The 26,359-nt window shown below is 39.6% G+C and overlaps 1 protein-coding gene across 1 annotated transcript in view; it reads left to right on the plus strand.

Annotated features, from left to right (window-relative positions):
- The window catches only part of LOC149305338 (uncharacterized), a 148,092-nt gene that overhangs the window by 47,833 nt on the left and 73,900 nt on the right, over positions 1-26,359 (plus strand). Inside the window, exons 3-4 of the mRNA XM_089477953.1 lie at positions 2,041-2,119; positions 16,384-16,512. Of these exons, the coding sequence (XP_089334079.1) occupies positions 2,041-2,119; positions 16,384-16,512 (208 nt within the window). The remainder of the gene's footprint in view (positions 1-2,040; positions 2,120-16,383; positions 16,513-26,359) is intronic.

Genomic DNA, 26,359 nt, shown 5'->3' on the forward strand with positions numbered 1-26,359 from the left:
TCCCAATCTGACTTGTAACTTTACAGGAGATTTTTTCCTCCTCTGTGAGGCACTTTCTCCCTTCTGTTTTGTCAACAATGGGTATGTTCCCTTGAATATGTTCTCTCCTCTTGGAAAACCCTTTCAGCCCCAGTGCTCTGTCCAAGGTCCTGATCAGTCTTGTCTAGAATGATTCCTGCTGCATCTGAATCTTGCTGCCCATAGCTTAATTTTGTTCAACCTTCCCTTCATTTTGCTCATTTTCATAAGTGTGATTTAGGCATGCTGCTACTATGCCATCATGTTATAAAGTACCCCAACCACAGATCTCTCTCTTTGGAGCTTGGAAACTAGTCATAAAAGTACAACCTGCATTTGGAAGCAATGGTATGATACAACTCCAGATAGAGGTCTGTTACTATAGTTGCAACTGGGCTAAGATAATGAGAAATGTTGCTGAATGGCATTGTATGTTGTGGTCCCTCATGTGAGTGTGTCTAACCTCATTTCTAGTTACACTAATCTCCTGCAGCTAAAGGATAACATTGTCAGAAATTGGAGGCTGTCCTCTTATGTAAATTGATGTCTAACCCCCTTATGCAAGGTGTTATTTGGGGTCAAACAATAACTTTCACTGGAAGTTTGGGAGAAGTAACTGAAAATAATTATTCAAAAACCCGAACCCCGGTGCTTAGATGTAAGGATGCTCCTGGTGGTTTGCAGAGTGTTAGGGTTAGAATGATTTGCTAGTAAAGCAGGCTTAAGGGTTTCTACTGTCTTCTTCATTCTTCAGCCATCATGCTTGTCTTATTTTTGCTGATAAAAAAACCATAGAAAACAATTCCATATAAAACAACAGCATTGTGTGGATACATTAACTAGCTTCTTGCCAGCTATCCACCTTCAAATGACATGACAATGGCTTCATACATCTTTGTTCTCAGAAGAGGTTCCATGCACTGATTTATACTGACACCTGCTTGTGCCAGGGATTCTTCCTGGAAAAGGCCAGTGAAATGAATGGTCAAGCCTGCTCTTGTGCAAATTCAATTAATTTCACCTGGACTTGTATGGCATGAAAACATTGCTGAAAAACAGATCCTTATGCCAAGTTCTCTCTTGTACAACAGAAAATAACACATCCATCATGTTTCATATCACCACATTTTCCAGAGTTGAGGGAATGCACACAACAATGTCACAGCATGGAATATGCGAGCCTACATGAATTAGCAGAGAAATGTGATGTTTTTTAGCACCATCCTCATGTAATTTGCAATTCTACCATTGTTTTAAAAACATTGTTTTAAGGGAGATATCGAATTGGGTTGATACCATCGGAGATGGTATCTCACTCTAGGAGAAAATGTCCTAGGCCTCTTCACGCTACTATGATCCCACTTTAACTGCCATGGCAATATCTTGTGGAATCTCAAGATTTGCAGTTAAGGGATACTTAGAATTCTCTGCTAGAGAGATATCATGCCTCACTAAATTTAAAACAACAAGAACATAAGATTCCATAGGATGAACCCTTACACAATGTACACAACAACAGCACAAAAATAATGCAGCGGGTAAGGGTCCCAGGCTCAAGAAAGACCATTGAGCTTGGTTTGTTTTCTATCACTGGGTTTCTCAGAACAAATGAAGAGCCATCAATTTTTTTGCAGAACTATAGAGTCGTAACTCCTGAGAAACATGAGGTACTATTAAAACAGTTATTTCCCCAGAGTATGTACTATATTAAAGTCCAGCAATTGTCATCTGATATTACTGGATAGCACTACCTCAACAGTTTTGAGGGGAAAAAACACAGATTAAGTGGTTGTCTGTGAGCAAATCCTCTCAACTAAAGCACCCCAATTGGATCACACTGCTTTGTTATGTCAGTAGGTTACCGACAAACTATATCATGCCATCAGTTTTTTTGTCTGATTTCCTGGGTCTTCCACAGGTCCAACATCTATACCAATTAAAAGCACAGAACTGTTTGTAGGTTTAACTGGAAATAGATGGAAAATGTCTGTGTATTAAAGTGTCTTTTTTGTTCTGTTGTAGTTCTGAGTCAAAAAGCAATGTGTCTGCCAGACTAAAGAAGGCTGGACGAACAATTCAGAGCAACAACCAGCAGTTTCTGGTAAGCAGAATTTCCCATTTGTTCAAACTGGCCAGTTTATGAATTCCTCTCTGTAAGGCATTGGTGGATATAAAAACCTTGGAAATCAAAGGTCTGCATTCAACTGGCAGATGTTTGAGACAAGATCAGTTAATACTATCGCAGATATGGCAGGAGGGTTACCAAGATACACTGAGAAAGTAAAGGAGAATCTAATTGGAAGAAAGTTGTTGAGAGGCCATGGGCTGATTAGAGGTATAGAGACCAAGAATGGTCCACATCTTGAGCTAGTTGAAGATGAGGTGACTTCTTCAAAATATTCCAGATTTCATTGACACTTTTGCTTTAGGTGACATTTTAATAAGCATTTGAGTATGGACTCTCCAGGCTGAAATATTTATGTGTAGGCAGACTCAGGCCAGAATCCTCTTGGTGACTTACACTGGTGCATCCAGTAGTTATGACAATTTAATACTTTCTTTGACATGGTGCAAGAAGGTATACAGCACCTTCTTAAGCGGTACTTTTCCCAGCTATACAATGGCAGCCAGAGAGCACCCAGAAGCCCTCTGAGCCAAATAGCCAATAACTGCCTGCCAGGGAGCCAAACTTTAATTGCAAAATTGGGGAGAAATAGGTGGAAAGGAACATCCTTCACTGGATCTTCAGTGCAACTTTGCTAGTTGAGCTTTACACTCTGACAGCTTCAAATAGGGTCTCTGCCTCAGCTCAGTTTTCTATTTTGTGATATTATATTGGTAGAATTGTCAATTTGGACAATACAATGGAAGTCAATTTGACGCGAACAAAATGCTCCTCATATGAAATAAATAAATAAATCTGAATATAGCAATGTTAAAAGAATACTAACTCTCTCAAGACAATGGCTCCTCTTCAGTGGGTGGGAAAATGGAAGAAGAAATGTAGATGGCATAAGAGATGGCAAATTCTCTCCTGAGTGTATTGGCAGAATAACAGAAGCCCAGTTTGGCATGATATATGACTCTTCTTAAATTCTCATGGTCCAGAAGGATCTCAAATCAAGATGATAACTGATGTGGGTTATTTAATCTTAGCTTTGCTGTGGCTCAAGCCATTTTAAAAATATATGCAGCATCCTGAATAGTTTTGGAGAGCCTATTCTACCCCAGTTCAGGCCCCTTTTAACATATTAGCCAAACATAGAATGCTGGACTGTGCTTGAAAATTTAAACTATATCCTAGAAGAAGATGTTAATAAGCATCCCCTACCTCCAATTTCAGCATGCATGATTCAAGTGATCTGATCTCATCAGCCCTTTAGTATTTTTAAACATTTTTCAAATGCCGCTTAATACCCTAGTGCATTATGCAAAATGAAATACAAGATGACAGTTTAGAAATCCATTCATCTCAATTCACTGCTTTATAACTTCCTGCTAGCTAAATGATATCAACACTGCTGAGATGTCAGAGTGGTTTAGTTCCAACATGATAGCAGGATACATGCAAAAAGTGTTATTACGAAAACTGATGCCTTGAGAGCAACACAACACTTGCTTAGTGAGAGTCATGGACATTTGATTTTCAAATGCAGCCTTTGCAAATTGAGCATGACAGTCTATTTTATTGTAAATCTAGAACATCTTTATTTTGTGGTAAAAGGGAGAGCCAGCCCATGTGTATTTCCTATACTGATCTAGATTTTGGGGAAACCCTGGCTCTTTTTTCAAAATAAAATATATAGATCTAAGCAATATAAAATATTAGTTCTCAGGAAAAAAATATACTGGAATGAATTCATTTATGTTATAGTTTGGCATGGCAGAGGGCACAAAAGAAGGGATCTTAGACTTTTGCTATGGACATAAGTAATTTAAGGGGGTGAGAACATACCACCATGAAGAGAATGACAACTGTATTAGAATCTGATGAATTCTCCCCTCCCTTCCATTATTAACTCTCTTGAGAAAGATAATAATGAGCATGAACAAAAGGAAACCTTTAATGTTAGATCAGAAATTTTGTATAGGAGAAACAGATGTCAAACCATGGACTGAAAGGAATTTGTCTCTGAGGTCCAAAACACACTGCAGAAATAATCCAATTTGAGACCACTTTAACTGCCCAGGCTCAATGCTTGTGAATTATGGGAAGTGTAGTTTTGTGAGACATTTAGCCTTCTCTGACAGAGAGCTCTGGTGCCACAATAAACTACAGTTCCCAGGATTCCCTAGCACTGAGCCAGGGAAGTTAAAGCAGTTTCAAACTGGATTATTTCTGCAATGTGTTTTGGACCTGAGTGTAGACTGACTGCGGAGAAGGACATGCAATTAAGCCTGCTGTTTTTAATATGTAATATGTATTGCATTTTAAATTGCTTTCTAAATTAATATTTTAAAAGCAGTGTTTTAATTGGATTAATGATTTAACACCTTTTAAACATTTGTATTACATATTATTTTAGATTTTTTTGTTTGTTTCAACTTACATTGTAAGCCAGTTTGAGTACTACTTGGGAAAAGGCAGACTATAAATCAAATAAATAAATAAATGCTACTATTGGGAAGTATAACTCCTTGAATCTCCCAGCCAGCATCGTCAGTGGTCACACTGGCTGAGGGGTTCTGGAAGCTGCAGTCCAAAAAAAGTAACTTTCCCAATGTTTTATTAGTCACTAAATGATAGAGGAAGAATGGTTCTGGAGGTATCACATTGAAGTCAGATTGCCATGCCTGAAAATTTGACCTGAAACAGGGGCGCTAAACTTCAATAGGAGCCAGTTGTCACCAGTGAGCCATATCTCTGGATTTTCAGCTAAAAGTCATTGTGGAAATGACTGGGAGTCTACTTCCAATTTCATATGGATTTTTGGTAGGCTTTGAAACCACTACTACAGGCAGTGTTCAGGGCATTGTTTGAGCGTATGTGATTTTTCTTTTAAAAAATGGTGGGAGTCTAGGGAATTTGGGGTCTGGGACATTGCATGTTGGGAACAGCAGGAGACCTATAGGGTGAACTTTTCCCATCTTGGATCTAAAGTTAGTCATTCCCAGGATTTTTCCTGTTCAGGGACTCCAGGAAAGAAAGAAATTTCAGACTGAGGGGTCGGATTAATTGGCAAGTCTATTTTTGTTTTTGCTTTGCTATTAAATCCATCAGGATCTATCTGGAGGTCATGCTTTTGTCCTGCCTAGGATCCTCTCAAGCTTTGGTCCTCCTTTCAGCTCTCAGAAGTCCAAGCAAACGTACCTATTGGACAGGGATTCTGTGTGCCCATGTCCAAAGCATCTGTAGGACCAAAGGTCTTGACCCACAGCACTTGATCCCCTTCCTTTTTGTCAAGTTGCATAATCTGATCTGCATTCATAGGAATGTTCTCAGGATGGTGGTGGTGGGATATGATATGCAACTGGTGATTAGCAGGGCAGTGTTTGTTTTATTTATTTATTTATATCCCACTTTATCCCAAAATTGAGACTCAGAGTGGCTCACTGTTTAAAAGAACAATACAATTAAAAACATACAAAATGTGAGCTTTAAAATAGAATGAAACTGTTACAGTATTAAAACACATCACACATTAAAAGAATAAAATGCAAGAAAAATGATAAAAGACTTAAAAACAGTACAAAAACCAGCCTGTTCTTTAAAGACTGTTAAAAGTCTGTCTGAATAAAAAGTTTTAGCTTGTTGATGGAAGGACAATGAGGGGGCCATTCTGGTTTCTCTGGGAAGGGAGTTCCAAAGTCTAGGGACAGTCACCCAGAAGGCCCTCTCTCACATCCCCACCAACCTTGTTTGTGATGGGGGTGGGACTGAGAGAAGAGCATCTTGGATCATCTCAGAGCGTAGGCACAATACAAAGTGTTGGTCATTACCTTAAAGCCCTACATGGCTTGCATCTGAGTTACTTAAGGGAATGCCTCTCCCTACACAATCCACCTCACACTCTTAGAATATCAGGGAAGAAACTATTGGAATACACGAAAGCCAGACTAGTTACAACTTCCCATAAAGCTTTCACAGCCGCATCCCCTGAACTATGAAACAACTTGCCAGAAGAGATCCGCCTTATTACTACACTGGAAGCCTTTAAGAAGGCATTTAAGACAGATCTCTTCTGGCGGGCCTATCCCTCTGATCTGCTATGATTGATCCTAAAGAACACCCCCACTTCCGATTTAAGAGCATGGGAACAGACAATGATTTGGATATTTTAATGACTGGTAGCTGTATTGTTGACCATTTTACTGTTTGTATTTTTAGATAACATTGTATTTACATTTTGTATTGTTGAATTTTTTTGTTGTAATGCCACCTCGATCTGCAGGGGGAGGCAGGAAATATAAATAACATTTATTATCATTATTATTATCATGCACACTACTCCCTTTGCATGCAGTCACTTTGGGAGCAGCAACTGAGCAGCTGACTGAGCAGTGACCAGAAGCTTCTCAACTGTGCCAATCTTGCAGTAAAGGCCAGTGTAGGTAAGAGGCTTCTCAGTTTTTGTTCAACTTGCTGTTTGGTCGCTGCTCCCTTTGTATCTGGTCACCCTCAGAGCAGCAACTGAACAGCTGACTCAGCAGTGACCGAGATGCCTCTCACCCATTCAGGCCTGGTGACAAAGGTCAGTGTGGCCAAGAAGCTTCTTGGTCACTGCTCAACCAGCTGCTCAGTTGCTGCTCCCAATGTGACCAGGTCCAAAGGAAGAAGCTTCTCCCTGGTGAGTAAGGACTTTTAATTCTTCTTTAGTGGGGTGTGTGAGTAGTGGGTTTACAGAAGCCACAAGCTGTGGACTGGAGACTGGTGTGAGCAGGTAAAGGGAGATATTTTAAGTACAGGAGCTGCTTCAAGGTGAAGGACTCTTTCCCAGAATTGACCCAGATACTCCTCCCTCTCTTTCACCAGAGACATCCCCCCCCACACACATATACACATTGCTTCTTATGCTACCTCTTCTTTCAGCCTGTCTGATGAAAGAAAGCAAGAGTAAGTCCTGGCAAAGCTGACATAGCTTAAGCAGGATTTCAAATCTGAAAGTTCCTTTTTGCAACCGCGTCTTCCCTATTGCCACATCCTCTAATTCCTTGCTCCAGTAAGTCAATTTGTCCCAAAATGGCAGCGCTCCAAGCCACAGAAATTATGCCCTGTGCCCAAGCCTTGTGAGAGTTTGCCAACTGTTGGCACCATCACTAATAAAGGCACAGCTAATAGAATGAGTTCACATGGGCTGGTGAAGAGAAGCAGACACCACCATATGAAGTGAGGATTTTAAAGGATTCTGAAAGGAAGTTTCATTTAACTTGCATCCTTACCATGGTCATAAAGGCTGTTGGTTCCCCTCAGGGATGTAGCCAGGAGTTTTGGAAGGGGGGGGGGGGCTTGGGCACAGCGGCATGGCAGCGTGCGCATGCCACGAGTGCGTGCGCCATTCATTGTATTCCAGCTCAGCTTTGGAAGGGGGGTCCAAACCCCATGGACCTCCCCCCCGGCTACGTCACTGTTCTTTTTGTCTTTCTTATGCACTAATATTTTAACTGAAGGCCCTCTTCCACCGCCCTTTTCCACTTTTTCCACTCACCACCCCCTTCAGCCCTCTTTGCCCCTCATCATCCCCCTGGATTGTTCCACAGCCCCCCGGGGGAGTGTACTGTCCACTTTGGGAATCACTGCTCTAACTCATAATACAAATTGTTTCCAAACATATAATCCCTCCCCCCCCCCACCAAAATCACGTGGGCTCAAAACACTAGAAAAATAAAATTGGAGAATTATAGTATAAAAAGTCTGCATGAAGATATATGTAGGGAATCATAAACCCCACAGTATATGCATATGTCTGCCTATAAACTAAATTTAAGCCCACAATACTAATGTCAGTTGAAGTAATGAAAAAAGAAAGAAAGAAAAGAGTTACAGACTGATATTGATGTAGCAAACACTGACAGATAAATGAGAAATGATGTTGTCTTTAAAAAATAATAATGGATCACATTCACAGTAGCCGGAAGACATACAATAAAAACTAACCTGAATCTCATAATGTACCTAATGTTCAGAAATTTATGAGACTATTGCTTTTTCCCCTCATATCTTTACTGTAGATGTCTGGCTGGAATGATCATTTTCTGATCATGAGGGGCTTGTGGCTTATAACATTTGGTGTTCATTTAATAAAATGATTGAGGAACACATTGTCTATTTTCCCCTCCAAAACTGATTTACTATATAGGAACTCATCAATGAGAGCAAAATTGCATACACATACACACACCCAGTAGAGTCGGCCCTTCTTATACACGGATTTTTTATACACGGATTTAAGTATACACGGTTTGAAAATGTTCCAAAAAAGTATAAATTTACCTTGATTTTCCATTTTTTATAAGGGACACCATTTTGCTACATCATTATATGTAATGGGACTTCAGCATACACGGATTTTGTTATACACGGGGGATCTTGGAACCAAACCCCAGCGTATAACAAGGGTCCACTGTATTTATCTTTTAGGTATGAAAGCAGACATCAAAATGGAACACATAAACAAAATAGAGTCTTGATGAAATGTTAAGTGTTCAATGACACAACCATGCTTGTCCCTAGATGTGCAGAGAGACTGGTGACCCATAAGGCGGTACTAAATCTAGTCTAGCCCAGTAGCTCAACTCTCCTGGACCTTTCCCTCCATCCTCCTCCTCTTGTAAGCAAACAGCCGATATTCTAGCATGTTGTCCTGACAACAAAGAAGGTGATGGTCCTGTGCAAAAGCTGGATTTAAAATGAAAACAACCCACAAAAGTGGGTCGTTTTTCACACAATGTTCAGGCTTAACCTGAACAGAAAGCAAAAATAACCCATTAAAGCAAGTAGTTTTTCAGATGACGTTGGCATCAATGGGAAATCATGCAACATTAATCCAAATGGAATGTCTGATAATCTCCTGTGATGAAAACACTGGGCTCAAATAGGCCAATTAGTTTCACTTTATCCCACATTCCATTTAAAAAAACAAAACATTTTCATAGTGGACTTTGGTATTTCTCTGTTTTTGCACCAATTCAGAAACAAGCCCCTTACTTTGACAAATCAGTCCAGTTATAAGTGAAGACTGTGGCTGTTTCAGTCCTGGAAGCATGTTAAAAATGAAATTGCTAAAGATGCTTAAGATAAATAAGACCAAGATAAAACTCAGTACCTGTTTTTTAAAACACAACCCAGCAGTAGTGTTAGATATGAGCCAAAAATGATGTAGAACATGATCTGGGAGTTCAGCCAGAAGAGAATTACAGTAATCAATTGTAACCATAAGGAGGTCTCCGGCTGGTAATATTCCAAGAGAGAGAAAAACAGCTTTAGATGTAGACCTATTAATGTATTCCTTATAGGTTGTTAGAATCAGCAGTAACACTGAGGTTCTTGACAGAGTTGGTAGATAATAATTGGATATTGGTCTTAACATTCACAAAAATCAATAAGCAATTTTGGCGGATATGTCAATGGAATAATAGTTATACCTGAGTTCATTTTAGAGCAGTCAGTGCTACAAAAGAATAACACTTCTTGTTTTGCTGATCATGCAACATTTCCATGGGGATTAGAAAGATCTTGTTGTCATACACTTTCTCTACCTGTCTAGCATGAACAACTGGGAATGTATTCAGCTGTCAGTCATTCAGGAGAAGTCAAACCAGATTTCCTTACTGGCTCCTCCTCCAAATACAGGCAGACATATTTCTTTCTCTAAGAAGCTTTAACTGGACAGCTGCCTGTCATTCAGATTAGCAGCACACGCAAACCCTGTGATAATACTACAGTCAAATAGTGTGTGTGTTTGGGGGGGGGGACTTGAACCATTGTAACAATTTGCATTATGCAAACTATACTTTTTAAATCACCGACATTTATTTCTGCAAAAACACTGTGTATGCTAAAAAAATTGTAATGTACATAGAGAAAAACATCAACTTCCCCCTTCTGATTTCAAGGAGCCTAAAAGCATTTATCAGTAATTTTTAATAGTGGAAAAAGAATGAACATATTTTTATATGTGTTTTGATATAGATGATGTCAGAGGGTATCAGCATTTATCTTGTAAACTTCTAGAACAGAAACCCTTTCTGTGGGGACAAGAGCACTTCCCCACTGATGTACAGATCTTGTTGGGATATTTAAGAAGAATGCATTTTATGGTGTACATTGCCTGTTGATGTAATATGTGTTTAAACAACAGACATATTTTGATTGACAGGTGACAGTTGGGAGTTGACAGTGAGATCCGTCTTAACAGCTTTTTTGAAGCTGTTTAAGGTGGTAATGTGGGCAGATCTCATCCGGCAGGCCGTTCCATAATCTGGGAACAGTTGCTGAAAAGGTCCTCTGGGCAGTCGCAGACAAACTAGTTTTTATGAGTTGCAACAGATTCCTCCCAGAGGACCTGAGTGTGGGGGGTGGTTTATACATAAGGAGACGGTCCCGAAGATAGGTTGGACCCAAGCCATTTAGGGCTTTAAAGGTGATAACCAACCTCTTTGATGATCAGTACTAAAGCTGAGGAACTTTCCCACTGAGAAGTGCTACCTACCTATCTACTTGCATTTGCATGTGTTTGAACTACTGGGTTGGTAGAAGCTGGGGCTAGTGACAGGAGCTCACTCCATCATGCAGCATATATATATATATATATATATATATATATATTCATATAAAAGAAACAATCACAGCTTCAAAAAAGCTGTTAAGATGGATCTCTTCCAACAGGCCTTTCCTGAATAGATAACCGGCCACCAAATAAGTTGAACTTGTTATTCCCTGATTTCTGCAACAGCCATTGTTAATATGTTATTATTTTAAGGTATGTTTTAATCTGTAAACTATTTACTTGTATTTTAGGTATGGGTGGGTTATTTGGATACTCGGTTGTGTTGCACAGAGAGGTGGAATTTAAATATTATTATTATTGTTGTTGTTGTTGTTGTTGTTGTTTGTAGAAATTGATATATGAGAGTCACCTGTTGGAGGAGAAGTGAGAGTCACACCACTAGCCCTCATATTACATAGCTTTCCTAGTATTGAACATAGCCTGTTCCATCAGGAAAACGTATGTGGTTAGATGTCTACATAGGTAGGTTTTCCACAGGAGCTACATATGAATTGGATAACAGTTTTCGTAGACTATATGCATCAAAATATGCATATAAGCCATCCATGACTGCTGTTCAAGGTAGCTATACATGTCATCTCCAATATTAGAGACAACATGCCTCTGCATATCAGTTCCTGTGGATGGAAGCTGCCGCTTTTGTTCACGTTCTCCTGATGTGCTCTCTGTCGGCAATTGACTAGTAACTGTATAAACAGCATATGGAATTAGACAGGCCTTTGGACTGATCCAGCAGAGCACTTCTTATGTTCGAAGCCATGTCAGGGAGTAGATAGTGACATACAACATGGGCCTGGACTTGAGACAGAGAATGGAGTTTATATCATTCTGTAAATGTGTAGCTGGAAGGCCTTATATAGTTTAAGATGATATAGCATCTGGATATTAAGACAATTCAGAGAACTCATTCTGAAAAGGGGTGCAAAGATTCTCTAGTATGGCTGAAGAATCAGAAACAGGCAGCTATAAATAAAAACTACAAAAGTAAAAGCCAGATACAGATAGCAGCAGCTATGTTCATGCAGACACAAAGAAGGGAACTGCTAAGATCTATTGATATGAAAAAGTATTTAAGATGGACAGTTCTAGTCTTCAAGGCCAATTCTCTGAGAGAGCTGAGCCAGTCACACCAGACTCCTGTTGTGAGCTGCTAAGCTGACAGGCCAGGGACTGGATAAGCTCTTATTCATTTCTGATTCCCTGGAGATGACAGGCAAGAGATAAGAGATAAGGGGGAGATAGACTCTATGGTGTGGGAGATATGTGTTTTTAATTAAAATAATATTGTATGATATTGTATTATGATATTTTTAACTGTCTCCTGTTCCAAATATGTGTTTCTTTGAAAGGAGTGATTATATGAATAAACACATCACCCTTGTTATAGCAATAAATGATCAAAGTACCAAACTGCATGGAACTCCGGTTGTTTTCTTGAGTCCCAACACTCACAAGTTGAGTGAGAGTTCTTTTGGTGATCTGCCTATCTGGACTGGATTGTAGTCTGCATCTGTATAAGCTAAAGTGAACACAATGACTATAAAGATCTTTGAGGAAAAACAGACAGCTAAAACAGACAGTATAACACATCCTTTCATCATTTTAGTTATGTGAGCTCCCATTGGGCACGTAAAATATGGTGAAAGTAGTGAGATGTAGATATTAAAGGTAGAGCAGGGGTTAAGATGACCCCTGGGTTCAGAGGTGATATGTTAAGAGGTGATATGATAGCCCTGTATAAATATTTGAGGGGGTGTCACATTGAGGAGGGAGCAAGCTTGTTTTCTGCTGCTCCAGAGAACAGGACCCAGAGCAATGGATGCAAGCTACAGGAAAAGAGATTCCACCTCAACATTAGGAGGAACTTCCTGACAGTAAGGGCTGTCCGACAGTGGAACACACTTCCTTGGAGTGCGGTGGAGTCTCCTTCTTTGGAGGTCTTTAAACAGAGGTTGGATGGCCATCTGTTGGGGATGCTTTGATTGAGATTTCCTGCATGGCAGGGGATTAGACTGGATGGCCCTTGTGGTCTCTTCCAACTCTATGATTCTATGATTCTATGTGCACAATTTTATGATTCACCAAACTATTCACCAGTCTTGCCTTGTGATCTGCCAAGTGCTTTTCATCTTCCATTTTTGTACTTCAAACCAAGCAGCAAAATAGTACATACATCATGGTTCCTGGATAGATTTGGCGGGCTTAGTTATCATGTTGTGCAAGTCTACCACAAGTTATAACAGAACTAGAAAAAGCATGGAATCTTTTAGACCATGATCCCTCAAGGACCTGATTTTTAAATGTATACACAGTTGAAGTGTGTCTCTCTTCCCACTCTCTGCCTTTGTGGAAGTCCTTCTTAGCCATGAGATATAGCCTTGGGTGCTGTAGGTCATCAAAATACATAAATCAAGGTTGTTTGGAGGTAATTCTTCTCACTAATTCCAGTATTACTTCCACAAAAAGATGTCTGGGCTCACCACCTGATATTCACATCTACTTTGCATAACTGAAAGATTTTCATGACAGACAGTAGCAAATGCTTCAGGAGAGTAACAAAAACCTCTCAGTGTCTTTTCAGTATTCAGGTATAGTCTGCTCCATGTCTTGCATATATGCCCATCAGTGGCATTCCCCAAACTAGAAGTGACAATTAGCACAGAATATTTCAAATGGTATAAACTGCTTTCCTGTCTTGCATAACATGAAAGGCATAGCAAAGGATATAAATACCCTTGCAGTAGCTGAATATGGGACTGACAGATCCACTTGCAACCGATGCACTGAAATGCTTTCTGTATTTGTCAGTTTTTTCAGAATCACGTAGCCAGTCTTTGCTGCTGACATTTGCTTATATTTTGGAATGTGACTTTGTTGGGAATGCGAGAAACAATTGTTTGGGCTATTTGTAATAAGAATTTATCAGAATCCAAAAAGAGCCCTGGTGGCACAATGGTTAAATACCTGTACTACAGCCACTCACTCACAAACCATGAGGTTGTGAGTTTAATCCCAGCCAGGGGCTCAGGGTGAACTCAGTCTTGCATCTTTCTGAGATTGCTAAAATGAATACCCAGCTTGTTGGGGGAAATTAGCTTAAGGCTGTAAACCACTTAGAGACTGCTTAGTGCTGTATGAAGCGGTATATTAATGAAGCTGATATTGCTATTGCTAGAAATTTATCCATGTGCTGCAGGCTGGATTTCAGAGGAAGGAACTGAAAAAACCGCTTTGTCAAAGATAACCCTATGAAATCCATGGGGTCACCATAAATTGACAGGTGACTCAAAGGCACACCTACAGTACAACAGCAGTAGCAACTACAACTACAACATAGTTCTCTCCACATTGGGATAGGTGTACCTGAATTTGGTTGGTGCAGGGGGGAATAATATAGTTTCTGTTCATTTTAAAAGAATATATAAAATTTACAAATCGCCACACATTTGGGTTGGAAAGAATTTACGGCTTAAAGAAAATGGAAATGGAAAAAATGAAAATGACAGATTTGGTCATCTTTATTGTATGAATGGGAAAGGAAATAAAATGAAAGATTTACAGGTGAGACTAGAAAGAAAGAATGCAGGTTCTGGCATCAAGATAGCTCCTGCCATTTTCAACTGTGTGAATTGCTCTCTTTTGCAATGAATCCCAGTTAGGGATCCTGTTTCTACCAGTAATCTTTTATGCTGACTTCTAAATCAGATCCAGCCAAGTAGAACTGCAGCATAATGGTGCTGAGTGGTAGAGATGTTAATATTTAACTATTTTATCCTCACAAGTGAGGAGGAATAACTTCCACATTTTTCTCCCCACTACCGAGAAAATGAATATTTTTATGCCATTATCATCCAGTATTCACACATCTTGAAACATTTCAGGAAATTATACAGTGCAGAAATACACTTTTTATGTGTGTGAGAGAATTGTGTGGCTTTGCACAAAACCATTGTTCGAGGCTGTCATTGGCGTTTTTGCTGTTGTTCAAGACTGCTCTTTTTGACATAACCCCCACCTCCCCTAAAATCTTGCTCCACAAAATATGCAGCTGTTTTTGTTGTGCAAGATTGCTGGGTTTTGCCCAAGATTTTTTTTGTTTGTTTGTAAGTTTTTTTGTAATGTTAAGATTGCTGTTGTTTGTTTGTTTGTTTGCTTGTTCTGCAAAGTCTTATACAAAACACTCAAGTTCTTGTCTGGAAACAAACAAAATGCACAACACAAAATTCTCACCATTATTATTCTTCCCAACTGGGTTTCCAAAGTTTTGGGGAACTCATTTTTCATCTAGGAAACAAATACTAACCAATATTCATCCAATGACTACTCAGTAAAATGCTTCTGTTCAGTTACTCAGTAAGGAAAATCATACCCTCTTCCAGGATACTCCATTCCACCTCCTGTCACATTCAATTTTTCATTCCCCACCCACTATACAGCCAATGATCCCATTTGGTCCTCATCTGGCTGTTTTTGTGGAGCAACACCTTATAATCCCTCCCCCATCAATTGCTTGTTCATCTGCAAATATGCTGACATGTCTCTTGTGCATGGATGCTACTATTTGGTTGTGTATGGGTTGATATTTTATTTCCGAATTTGAGGATAAAAGGCAATTATTTTTCCTTTGATGAGTTGGAAGGGGGTGGAGAACAAAGATTCGCAGGACTTTTGCATCCATTTGTTTATAAGGCTTTAATCGGGAGGAGATGGAGAACAAAGAATAGCAGGACTGCTGCATCCATTTGTTTATAAAGATTTAACACATTCTGTTGGACCTAGTGATGGCTTTGTGTGATCAGAATGCACTTCTGCTCACATAAAGGAGGCATTTAATTTTTGCTGGCTGGTTTCCCATTTACTGAAGGCTACTGTATAATACCCTGTACTATTTTGAAGGGGCAACAGTGCTCCAGAAGCAATTTTTGGGATGTAGGAAGGCTGCAGTGGTATGAGGAAGAGTTCAGCAAAAACTGTGTGTGCCTTCTGCAAGTGGAAATATATGCTGCTAGTGTAAAACCACAGACTAGATGTAACACATTAGACATAGGGATGACTAAACCTACTTTTGAGTAAGAATAAAGCACAGGTCTACTTTGGTCAAAGACCATAAATAAAATTGATTAATTGATTGATAAAGCACAGGTTTATGTTCATGTGTATATTACAGGTAACATGTATCATGGTCTTAAAAATAATCTTTTTTACTTCAAACACATTAGACCTTTAAAAAAGCAACAGATTTCTGATTTTCCTTGCAGGCTTTATTTCTTCTTGTTGTTTATTCAGTTTTCTAGAGCTATGGTGGTATGTTTCTTTAGTGGCAGCATGCTATCTCTTTGTATTAAATATTGTTTCCAGAGCTGAAGCATTTCACCACTTGCTTTCTTATTCATTCATTTAAAAGGATGCACTGGCACTCATGATGTGCCTATTATACATTTTTATAGCTTATTGTCACAATCACAAGGCCTTCCAAAGAATAATTGAAGGGCCATGAGGATCCTTTATTTGGAGATGTTGTCACTTTCATTCACTGTTAATCAAAAGGTGGATTCTACTTGATGTACATCTGTTGTAACATCCAAACTACTCCATCATCGTGTTGTATAAAAATGACAGCTTCCTTAAAATCTTGCAGGATCATCTGGAGCCATTATTGAAGACTCCTGATAAGTACCTAGCAAAGCATGTGAGGGATACCTTTTATCCAAAACTCAGAGAGGATCCTCTAAGATCTAAAAGTGCATCTTTTCAAACAGATGACCATGTAAGTAAAATATGCTGTTCTTCCCTATTATTTTTTTTGGTGTGTGTGTGTGTCTTTTCTCTGAATCTTAGAGCCAAACTCACAGACGTGCCATGTAAGATATGTTAGCAGTTCCCTGTGTTTTTTTAAAATTTAAAATGTAGATTTAACAATATTCAGATTTGAAATGAGCCATGGTAAAATAATCTGATTTTTTACCCTCAGAAGAAAAGTTATATGGACATCTCTCCCCCCCTCCACACCAAAGTTGCTGAACTTTGGCCTGTTACAAACGGGCCTTTGCGGCACCCCCGTCATGTGCTAGGGGTTGGCCGAGGACCTAGCGTCCATACTGGCCTCACCCCTAGCACGTGATCAGGGCGTAAAGATGGCGGCGCCCTATACACATTCGGGGCGCAAGAAGAAGCGTCATTTTGGTGCTTCTTCTTTGCTGCATCCGGGAACTGTGCGGTTTGGCTGCTGCGGTTCCTGGATGCAGCAACCGGCGGCAGTGGCAGAGTACCGCTTTTCGGCGTTTTGTAACCCGCCTGAATTCCTAAGTATGTCTGACATTTTGGCTGGCTCTTGTAAAGCCAGCCAAAACCTGGCTTGGATATAGGAGACAATTTTACTTGGAACGGTCCACGTGTCAGTTGAAACTGCCTCAGTATTTACTACAGCCTGATTTTAAATGTCTGTAGCCTCCTCCACTTAATATGTGAAGGGTTGTAGACTCAGTGGACTCTTAGACATCTATTTTTTTCCTTTTCACTGATTTTAGAGGAACAGTTTTTTTTTTTTTATGGCAGGAAAGTATTCACTTTCAGTTCCTCTTCAGTGTGGTCGTCTTTCTTGTAAAAGATGGTTGAAATGTATATCTGAACATGGGCTAATGGTTTCTCAGCTACTGTTGAGGAGCTCAGCAAAGCTTCAGGGAAGGCAGAGCTGTTTAGTCCTGGTAAGCAAATAGAGGCTTGGAGTCCCCCGTTTCTTTACTTGCAGCTACATCTTGATACTGCTTACAGAAGCAATAGTAATTGCAAGGGTTATACAAGCACCTTTGAGATATAATCACTACAGCTTTTGAAGGAGAAATCAGTATTGCAAAACAAGAGGGAGTTCAAGATTCACATTATGAATCACAAGAGTTCATACACTCTTGTATCTGGTGAAATTGTTTGAAGATGCATTTAAGGTAATATACTGTATTATGTAGAAGAAATCTTTCTGAATTTCTGTTGCTGTTCATGGTAGATCTTTTTAAAAGAAGAAAGAAATATGCATTATAATTAAGCAAACAGTAGAGTACTGATGATATTTTATGGCTTCTCCCTCCTACCCAAGTTTTCTTTATGTTGTCTCCATTCTTTGGATTGCAAAAGGCTGTAATTGGAGAAGCATGTTTTATTTATCTATTCTATTGATTTTAGTGGATCTGTTCTAAGTATGAATAAGTCTGGATCCAACACAGTATTTATAGACACTCTGTAACAGAGTTCCTGGAGCAGTTTTCAAAAATGCAAGGAACACCAGTGTAATAGGCCCCTTCCCCTCCACCCCTCCCTTCTCCTTTTGTGTCGTGTCTTTTTAGATTGTAAGCCTGAGGGCAGGGAACCGTCCAATTAAAAAGATTGTATGTACAGCACTGTGTAAATTTACAGCGCTTTATAAATAAAGGTTAATAATAATAATAATAATAATAATAATAATAATAATAATAGGATGTTTTAATTTCCTATATTAAATATCATACAGACAGTGGAAACTTTATTTTCTTTGACCACAGTTCTGAGACTGGGCATGCTGGCAGGGTGAGAAAGAAGCTTTTTTTAGAGTTTGAGATGGGGGACCAATGTGACCCATAAGAGTTCCCACTTACTTTTCAACCTTCTTCTGCTGTTGTTTTCTCTGATCATGGATCAGAGATAGAAGGCTGATTAAAGCTTGGAACCTGATGCACAGTTCTTGGGACTGCACTGAGAATAATAGCTGTGCTTTTGTATACTTGTTGAGAAAATGTGCAGACCAGCAAGAGATATATCTGGACAACTCATTTTGCTTTGTCCCAATCCTGTGCCCTCAGCTCTACTCAGTGCTAGAATGCAACCAAGATCCATGGCTGTTGTTGCTGTTATGTGCCATTAGGTCAGGTGTGACCTATGACATCTTATGAACTGAAGACCTCCAAGAGACCCTGTTATTAACAGTCCAGTTCAGATCTTTCAAGCTCTGGGCCATGATGTCCTTGATTGATTCAACCTGCCTGTAATATGGTCTTCTCCTTCTTCTACTGCGTTTGAGCCTTGCCATGTTTTCAATGAGTCATGTTGCTCATGGGTCCAATATCCAATATACAAGATCTCTGATTTAGTCATGTTGGCTTTCAGTGTACGTTCAGGTTTGATTCCTGTCTGACTCATTCCTCCAGCATCAGATTTCTAATGGACCCATTCCCCTTTCAGCTTTCTTCACTGTCCAGTTTCTTCCTGGATGCATAAGTTTAAGTCTCTTCTTCTTCTGCCTGTGTAGTTGGATCATAAACGTAGGAATTCAGCGCACAACTAAAAAAAGAGTCATACTACTGCCTAAATCAGTTCTAATCTGGGATGTATTCTAATATTATCACATGCATTTTGCCACTGACATTGCCGGCTGGGTGAATTCCGGGTAACTTCCAGCTAGAATCCAAGCTCAGCTGTCCTCTTTTCAAAACCAGGAAGTTCCCGGCTTTGCAAATTGGCTGGCTGAGCTCGGATTTTAGCTGGAAGTTAACTGGTATTCACCCGGTCAGCATCATCAGGATAATATCAGGATACATCCCGAATTAGAATTGAATTTGGCAGCAGTAAGTCGCTTTTTTTAGCTGTGTGCTAAACTCCATGGATTATATTGATTTTTTCTGAATTTTTATTGATATTATTTGGTTACATTTTGCATTTTATCCATTGACTACTTTTGCTGTATCATGTCTCACAATAAACACCATCATATTTCTTATTCTTCATTTCCAGAGTAAAACACTATTAAATTACTCAGTTGAAATGGTTCCATTTGCATGCATTTAAAATTCTTCACATCAAGTATTGCAATGTTTATGCATTACACTTCTCTCTCCTCTCCCTACCTTCTAGCTTGCCCTGATTCATACTTCTCATTTTCAATGCTCTTATTATGTGCATTGTGATGCTTCAGACTTTTCTTTCACATATGATCATGCCAGCAGCAGAACATCCTCTCGGCTTGAGTTCAGATGTTTTGTTAGACACAGCACTGTTCGTACTTGTCCTTTGCCCTTCACCAGAAGCTGGTTGAGTGCCTTCTGATCTGAGGGTCTCATATTCCTGCACTTTTTCTTGCTCATCATAGGGTTTTGAAGGTAAAAGACATTCAGAAGTGGCTTACCAGTACCTTCTTTTGTGCAGTACTAGCAACAGTTATCTCAAATGCCACTGTCATTTCCTCTAAGAAATCCTTTGTCAGTATCACCTCCCACTAGTGCCAAGTGGCTTCCCTTCTGAAGATTTTCTACCACCCTCACATTGGACCTATTAGTTCTCTTTTGGCGATGAAGAGCATGCCAGGTGTCTCCATTTTTAACATTGCACTTGGGTGACCCTGTTAGGAGTCTGGATCTTGACAGAGTCACTCTACTTATAGTGTAATTCTTAACCTCTCCAACACACGCAAATGCATTTGCTTCATTCAGGTGAACATCTCAAAAAAGAACAAGACCCTTGCCAAACTGAAATGATCTTCAGGACCAATAAATTTCTCAGTTTCATGATGTATTAAGAAAGGAGAACTAAACATATAGCTGCCATTTTCAGCAGTATCTCTCTCTCTCTCTCTGCGTGTGTTAAACCTATGTTTCCTAAGACTAAGAATAAATGTCAGTAAAATCAGGTTGCATAAACATCAGTCTATACTGTGTTGCAGTATTCTTTTGTACAAATCATGCAGTTTACACAACATTCCATACAACTTGTTGGATAATACAATGGAAATGAGATTCTCATGCCCCATGACATGACTGTTTTCATCTGACCCCAAGATTTTTCCTCCCATCTCTAAGGAGATTATAGCACTGCTGTTTCTCCCAACCTGGGCAAAGGTTGGATATAGGCAAAAACTGCATAAAAACAGATGTTATCATACACTTCCGTGCCCATATTGGAGGCATCATGTACCCAATACATCCTTCACAAAGAATGGGACATCCCCGTTCTTTGTGAAGGCTGGATTGGGTACACAGTGCCTCTGAGCTGGGCACAGAGGTGCCTGATAACATCCATTTTTACGTGGTTTTTGCCCATACACAGCCTGTGCCCAGCTTGGGAAAAATATCAGTGCGATAATCTCCTAAATTGTAACTATATCAACACACCTTTGCAGCTATATCAACATACCTTGGGCTGTTGTTTTTGTTTTTTTAAACCCAGTCATTGCAATTTTTCTTCCCTGAAGTGGAGCTGTCTTTCCAACTGTGTGTGTGTAATCAGACAATGCAGTAGATGATTAGTGCAGTACTGAAGGTGCCTCTGCTAAAAGCCCCTGGAGGGTTTTGAGCTGAAATGGTGTGATTTGCTCTCAGTGGTCTTTGCCAATTGAGCCAGCAGTCTTTCTTCACTTCTTCTTGGCAAAGAAGTCTTGCTGAGATGAGGGACCAAAATATTATACATTACAGGGCCTTATTTGTGAGTCAATTAAACAAGCCCCAGAGGCACCTAAATGGATTCCCACCATTACTTCTCAAATGAGGCATCTCTCGGCAACATTTCCCATATCCCTGTGAAAGGCTTTGCTTTTGTTCAAAGTCTCCTAATCAGCAAGCTCTGTGGGGAGTGGTGGGCAGATGGAGGGTGAGCCAGAAGGTTTTAATAGCTGCTGTTGCTGCTTCCCTTTCACCCTTGAGGGTTGGGGAAGAGAAATGTGCAGCCCTTTTACTTGACCTTGATGTAAGATACTTGAGAGCCCAGGAACTCTGAGAATAGAATATGATGCAACTTTAACCTTCAGATAATTCATACCGAGTGAAGCCTTGTACGTGTAACAATTTGAAGGCATGGGAAGGCACCGTTTTCCTCAAAACACTTGCTTAAGTAAGAGTCCATCAAGACTTGAGGGAACTAGTGGTGGCATATTTTCTTCGAGGCTCAAACACAGCGCTGTCTGTTAGGATGCTTACCACTGGGCTGACATGTTTACAGGTAGTGGCAACAGGCAAATCCAGGATGGTTTATACCTCTGTGTACATGTAGGCAAAATCTAGAGAAGTCTCTGCTCTCTTGACATTTGGTTATTCACTGTCCCATTTTTAAAAATGAATTAATCCAGAGAAAATCACATTTAGGAGCAAATACACTGCTTGAAGGATTATGGGAGCAGTAGTCTGAAATGTGACCTTTCCAAGTCCTCAATAGGTCCCATTTGGCAGTTCAAAGGAACAGTAGATGAAAACCGTCTCAAATTTCTTCTGAATTTACTCCAATAGCATATAGGTCTAGCCAGATGTTTCTAGCATTCCAGGTTAATTAATGAACTATTCATAGATCTGATTGTGAGCCATGAGACTTAGCATCAAGTTCTGTGAGCCTTCTACATACCCATATTCTCATGAATAAGATAACTTTCATTCAAAACATGGAAAAGTAGAGGTCCCTCGAATTACTACATTCTACCAGGCCAAGAATGTAAAATGCATATGAATAAAATACATAATGAAAATCTAATAGAAGCAAGTAGTCACCAAAATAGTACAGTGACACAGTGTGAAGTCCTGTGTTATCAGTAGATGTAGTCCAGCATTTGAACACTGCCTTCTCATGAACTCTTTACACCTGCTTGCTTCATCCTTTGGTGCCAGGTGAGGACTTCTGTGTGGGAACAAGTCATTTCAGATCAACCACCACCAACATCTTTCATAAGCCTTAAAGCTTTCCTTGCCATATCAGTGGAAGATGTAGGGATGTACAAAACCTGTCAACCTGCATGCATATTCACATATGCATCCTCATATCTCACTCCTTGTGACATTATACAAGAATTCACACAACCGGCCCCCACCTCCCCTTTTGTACAAAAAGACAAACAATTGAACAGAATCAGAGATAAGATAACATGTGGGGAAAGTGTTCAGACCAAGAGAACCGTAATAGCTGCATTGGAAATCAAAGCTGTTAGATTACTGTGGCATCTCTTGGGGTTGGTCAGTTTGCACTTTTAAGTTGTATTGAGCAATTATGTAATGGAAAATCAAGTGCTGTATATTCAGGTTCACTGCCACTCCCACAAACAGACCTGTTAAAAAGAAAAAGAAAAAAACTACAACCACACCATCAATATAAAAGTTGTCAGAATTACTAAAGAAGAAAAAGAGAGAGTATTGGTTGCAGAATGAATTGTGAGGTAGAGGAGAGTCAATTTAAAACAAACAAACAAACCCATGCACAACATACTATAATTTAAGCCTCTGTGATTTTTTGTGTATTATGTACACATGGATAAATTATCCCCTGCTCACAAAGACTTTCAAAAATCTGAATTTTTCCTTCTCCAGATTTAGAAGGATAAAGACCATTTTCTGATCCAGTTGAAGCCCTAGAAAAATAACCTGTCTGCTATAGCAAAAGTAAACTCCTTTCTTAGGTAGACTGTACAATCTCCAATAATACTATCAGTACTTCTTGTTTTTCCAGAGCAGATTTTCAAAGCCATTGAGGAACAGTGATTTGTTTCCAGTTCCGAGCCAGCAAATTTCACTGGCATTTTTAGTTCTGGGGCAGGTGCGGGGAGAGGATTGCTTGTAAAACCACTGTGTGGCATTCCCATAGAGAAGGTAAGAGAAGGTTAGGCCAATGCTGAATACATTTAGATTGATAGCCAAGGCAGAAGTTCATTCTTGATCTTTTTCTGAATAAGTTACCATAGTATATGGACTTTGTTTGTTCTTACATGTACCAGACACCAAGTCTAGTGGAGGTTGTCAGCTGCTGTGCCAATGATGGAGTGAATGTGCTCTGAGTTTAAAAGGAGCTCTGCAAAACATGAAAAGGCTGTTCCTTTGAGACCCTTCTTGTGGCTTCCTCTCCTCTTGGAAACAAAATGCTGGACTAGACAATTATTTGAATTCTATTGTGTAGCCCTGCTAGAATAAACCCATTAAATCAGTTCTCAGATCATGAGTCAACAGGTAGCTAAATCACACTGATTCAACTCTAGTTGAGACTAATAATAGGATTTGGGTCGCAATGCAGAAGGGCTCCTCTTATGATCCTCAGGAAGCCAAAATTCTGATACGATAGGAACTTACTCTGAATCTTCCTCTGTGAAATTGTGTAGACATGTGTCAAATTGTTCAGGTCTTTCCAAGATCTAGTTCTTCTGTCTACTCCATTTTCTCCTTATTGTTGTTCCACACTCCATTTTCTTGATGTTGTAGTTGCTGTGTGCCTTCAAGTAGTTTGCAACTTATGGTGACCCTAAGGTCATGGGGTTTTCTTAGCAAGATTTGTTCAGAGAAGATTTCCCATTTCTGTCCCCTGAGGCTGGGAGCATGTGACTTGCCCAAGGTTACCCTTCATTTTATATTGCAAGAAAGGCAGGCTCCCTACCCCACTTTTTTGCTTAGTGTGGTATCTTATCTGATGAACTCTAAAGCTTGCAAGGCATATTTTGTGACCTTAAATTGGCCCAGTAATGGTCCTGGGCATTTTTGATGGCCAAAAAGGCAGCATTTAATTATTTCCTGTAATTTTATGTCTCCTTTCAGGGCAAGGCTTCCCAACATGACTTAACACACATGATTAAATAATACAATACAATTAAAATAATATCTTTAAATTTAAACAAGCTAAAAGAACAGTCTAACATAGTACATAACTAGCCTTGGTTTCTTTCTTTCTTTCTTTCTTTCTTTCTTTCTTTCTTTCTTTCTTTCTTAAGATAACAATAAAATTACACATTAGATGCCCATTTTAGTTGGATAACTAATGATTGTCATTATAGCTCTATCAGAGACAGGTAACTGCAACACTGTTCATTATATCTCTCTTTTACAGCCAGTAACAGCAGTTCTCCACATTATACATCTCTCTCTTTCTCCCCAAATCAGGTAATTGTTATGCTCATCTTTATGTGTCTTCCTGGAGCCTGGAGCTTTAGTAGGTTTCATTGTATCTCATCCGAGCTTGTAATGCTAATGTTTCCTACTATATCTCTTGGGGTCGTAAGCTGATATTGCCTTGGAATCATCTCTTCCCTAGGCTCCCTTACAAAAGCACCATGGCTGAAATTATTAAAATAGTCTGTTTATAATTATTCTATTAAAGATGCATGCTTATTCCATATCCTTGAAAATCCAAAGACATTCCCCCCCCAAAAAATCTGTCCTGGCTTGAGACCAAAGGCTGGGACAAGATGCAAAAAAAGGGAATAACTTTACAAAAAGACTAGTGATATTACTAGCCTTTGTGTTCTTACAAAGCTTGTCTCATCTTCTCTGCCCCACCATATCCTGAAGATTGATTCACTGATACATGCAAACGTAATTCACTTTCTTCTTAACTGGGTTACTCAGCTCACAGTGACATATAGTCAGATGTCTGAAATGCTGTCCACTGAAATGCATTGGAGAAACACTTAGGAAAGGATTTACCACTTTACTTAATCACCCAAGTGCTATAGACTGCACTCGTGTCATACGCAGCCATGCCATATGCGGATTTCAGCTTATGCTGAAAGCCATGTGCTGGAAGAGCCAATGGCATGTATGCAAGCCACACCACACCATGGGCACAAGCCCCATTATTTTCAGTGGGGCTTGAGCATACATGGTATTTCCCTTACTCAGGGGCTGGGTGTGTCTTGAATGGATCCCCCACATAAGAGAAGAGTGCACTGTTTAACTAAATTCTCTGAATTCATCTAGCATGTACTTGAGGGGAAAAAACTGTTTATATAAGCCTAGGATATAACTAAGATATAACTGGGATATGGCTTAGGAGATTACTACATGTGACTTTTAAATTGCAATTACAATTGGGAAACAGTGCCTTTGGTGATACTCATCGCACAACATCACCTCCCATCTGTAGCAGCTTAATCTCCAAAGCATGGTTAGGGTATCCTTTTTCATTGACAGGAAAAACTTGTCAATAAGCTCCCATTCTTGCTGCAGTCAAAGGTTCAAAACATTATAGTTCTAATATTGGTGTATGGTGTCAGTGCTTTGCCCTCTCCCCTTGTCCCCCTTCTCTCTTGCTATTCCACAGCAGGCTGTCCCCCCCCCCCTTTTTTTTTTTTTCTTTTCCTTTCTTTTTTCTCTTTCTTTTATTTTATTTTCCTTAAATTGCATTAGCATAACTCTGGAATTGTACTAAAATGTAAAAATAAAAATAAAAGATGGAAAGGCACGTTGGGCGAGGCACAGGGCAAAGAGGCAGGGTTAGGGATGAGCGTGGAAGAGAAAGCGATAGCAAAAACAACCCCAGTTACATTATTGTGGAGATGTGTGAAAATGACTGCTATCAAATTGGTATGTTTCTATTTTCATTAATTAATGTGATTACGGTGAGATCAGGGCTCGTGCGACAATGTCCTAACACTATTTATCACTAACTGACAGGAATACATATCACTGTGTCCTGCGCATGATGTCAAGTTTGTACTTAATTCAAGACAGGGAAGTGGAGTATTGTTTAAATCTGGCAGTGATTAAATTGCTGATGATTGATAATTTATCAAAACCTTACTTTCTAAGAAACGCTTACATGATTTGGTGTGTTTGCTTACACAATATGGTATGCTAGTACTGTGAGTTTATGGCTCCAAAAGGGGGCGTAACTATTCTGGATACTAGTAGTATGATAAA

The sequence above is a fragment of the Sceloporus occidentalis genome, unplaced genomic scaffold (genome assembly GCF_023333645.1).
Source record: "Sceloporus occidentalis isolate IW3139 unplaced genomic scaffold, rSceOcc1.0.p SCAF_12, whole genome shotgun sequence".
NCBI lineage: Eukaryota > Metazoa > Chordata > Lepidosauria > Squamata > Phrynosomatidae > Sceloporus > Sceloporus occidentalis.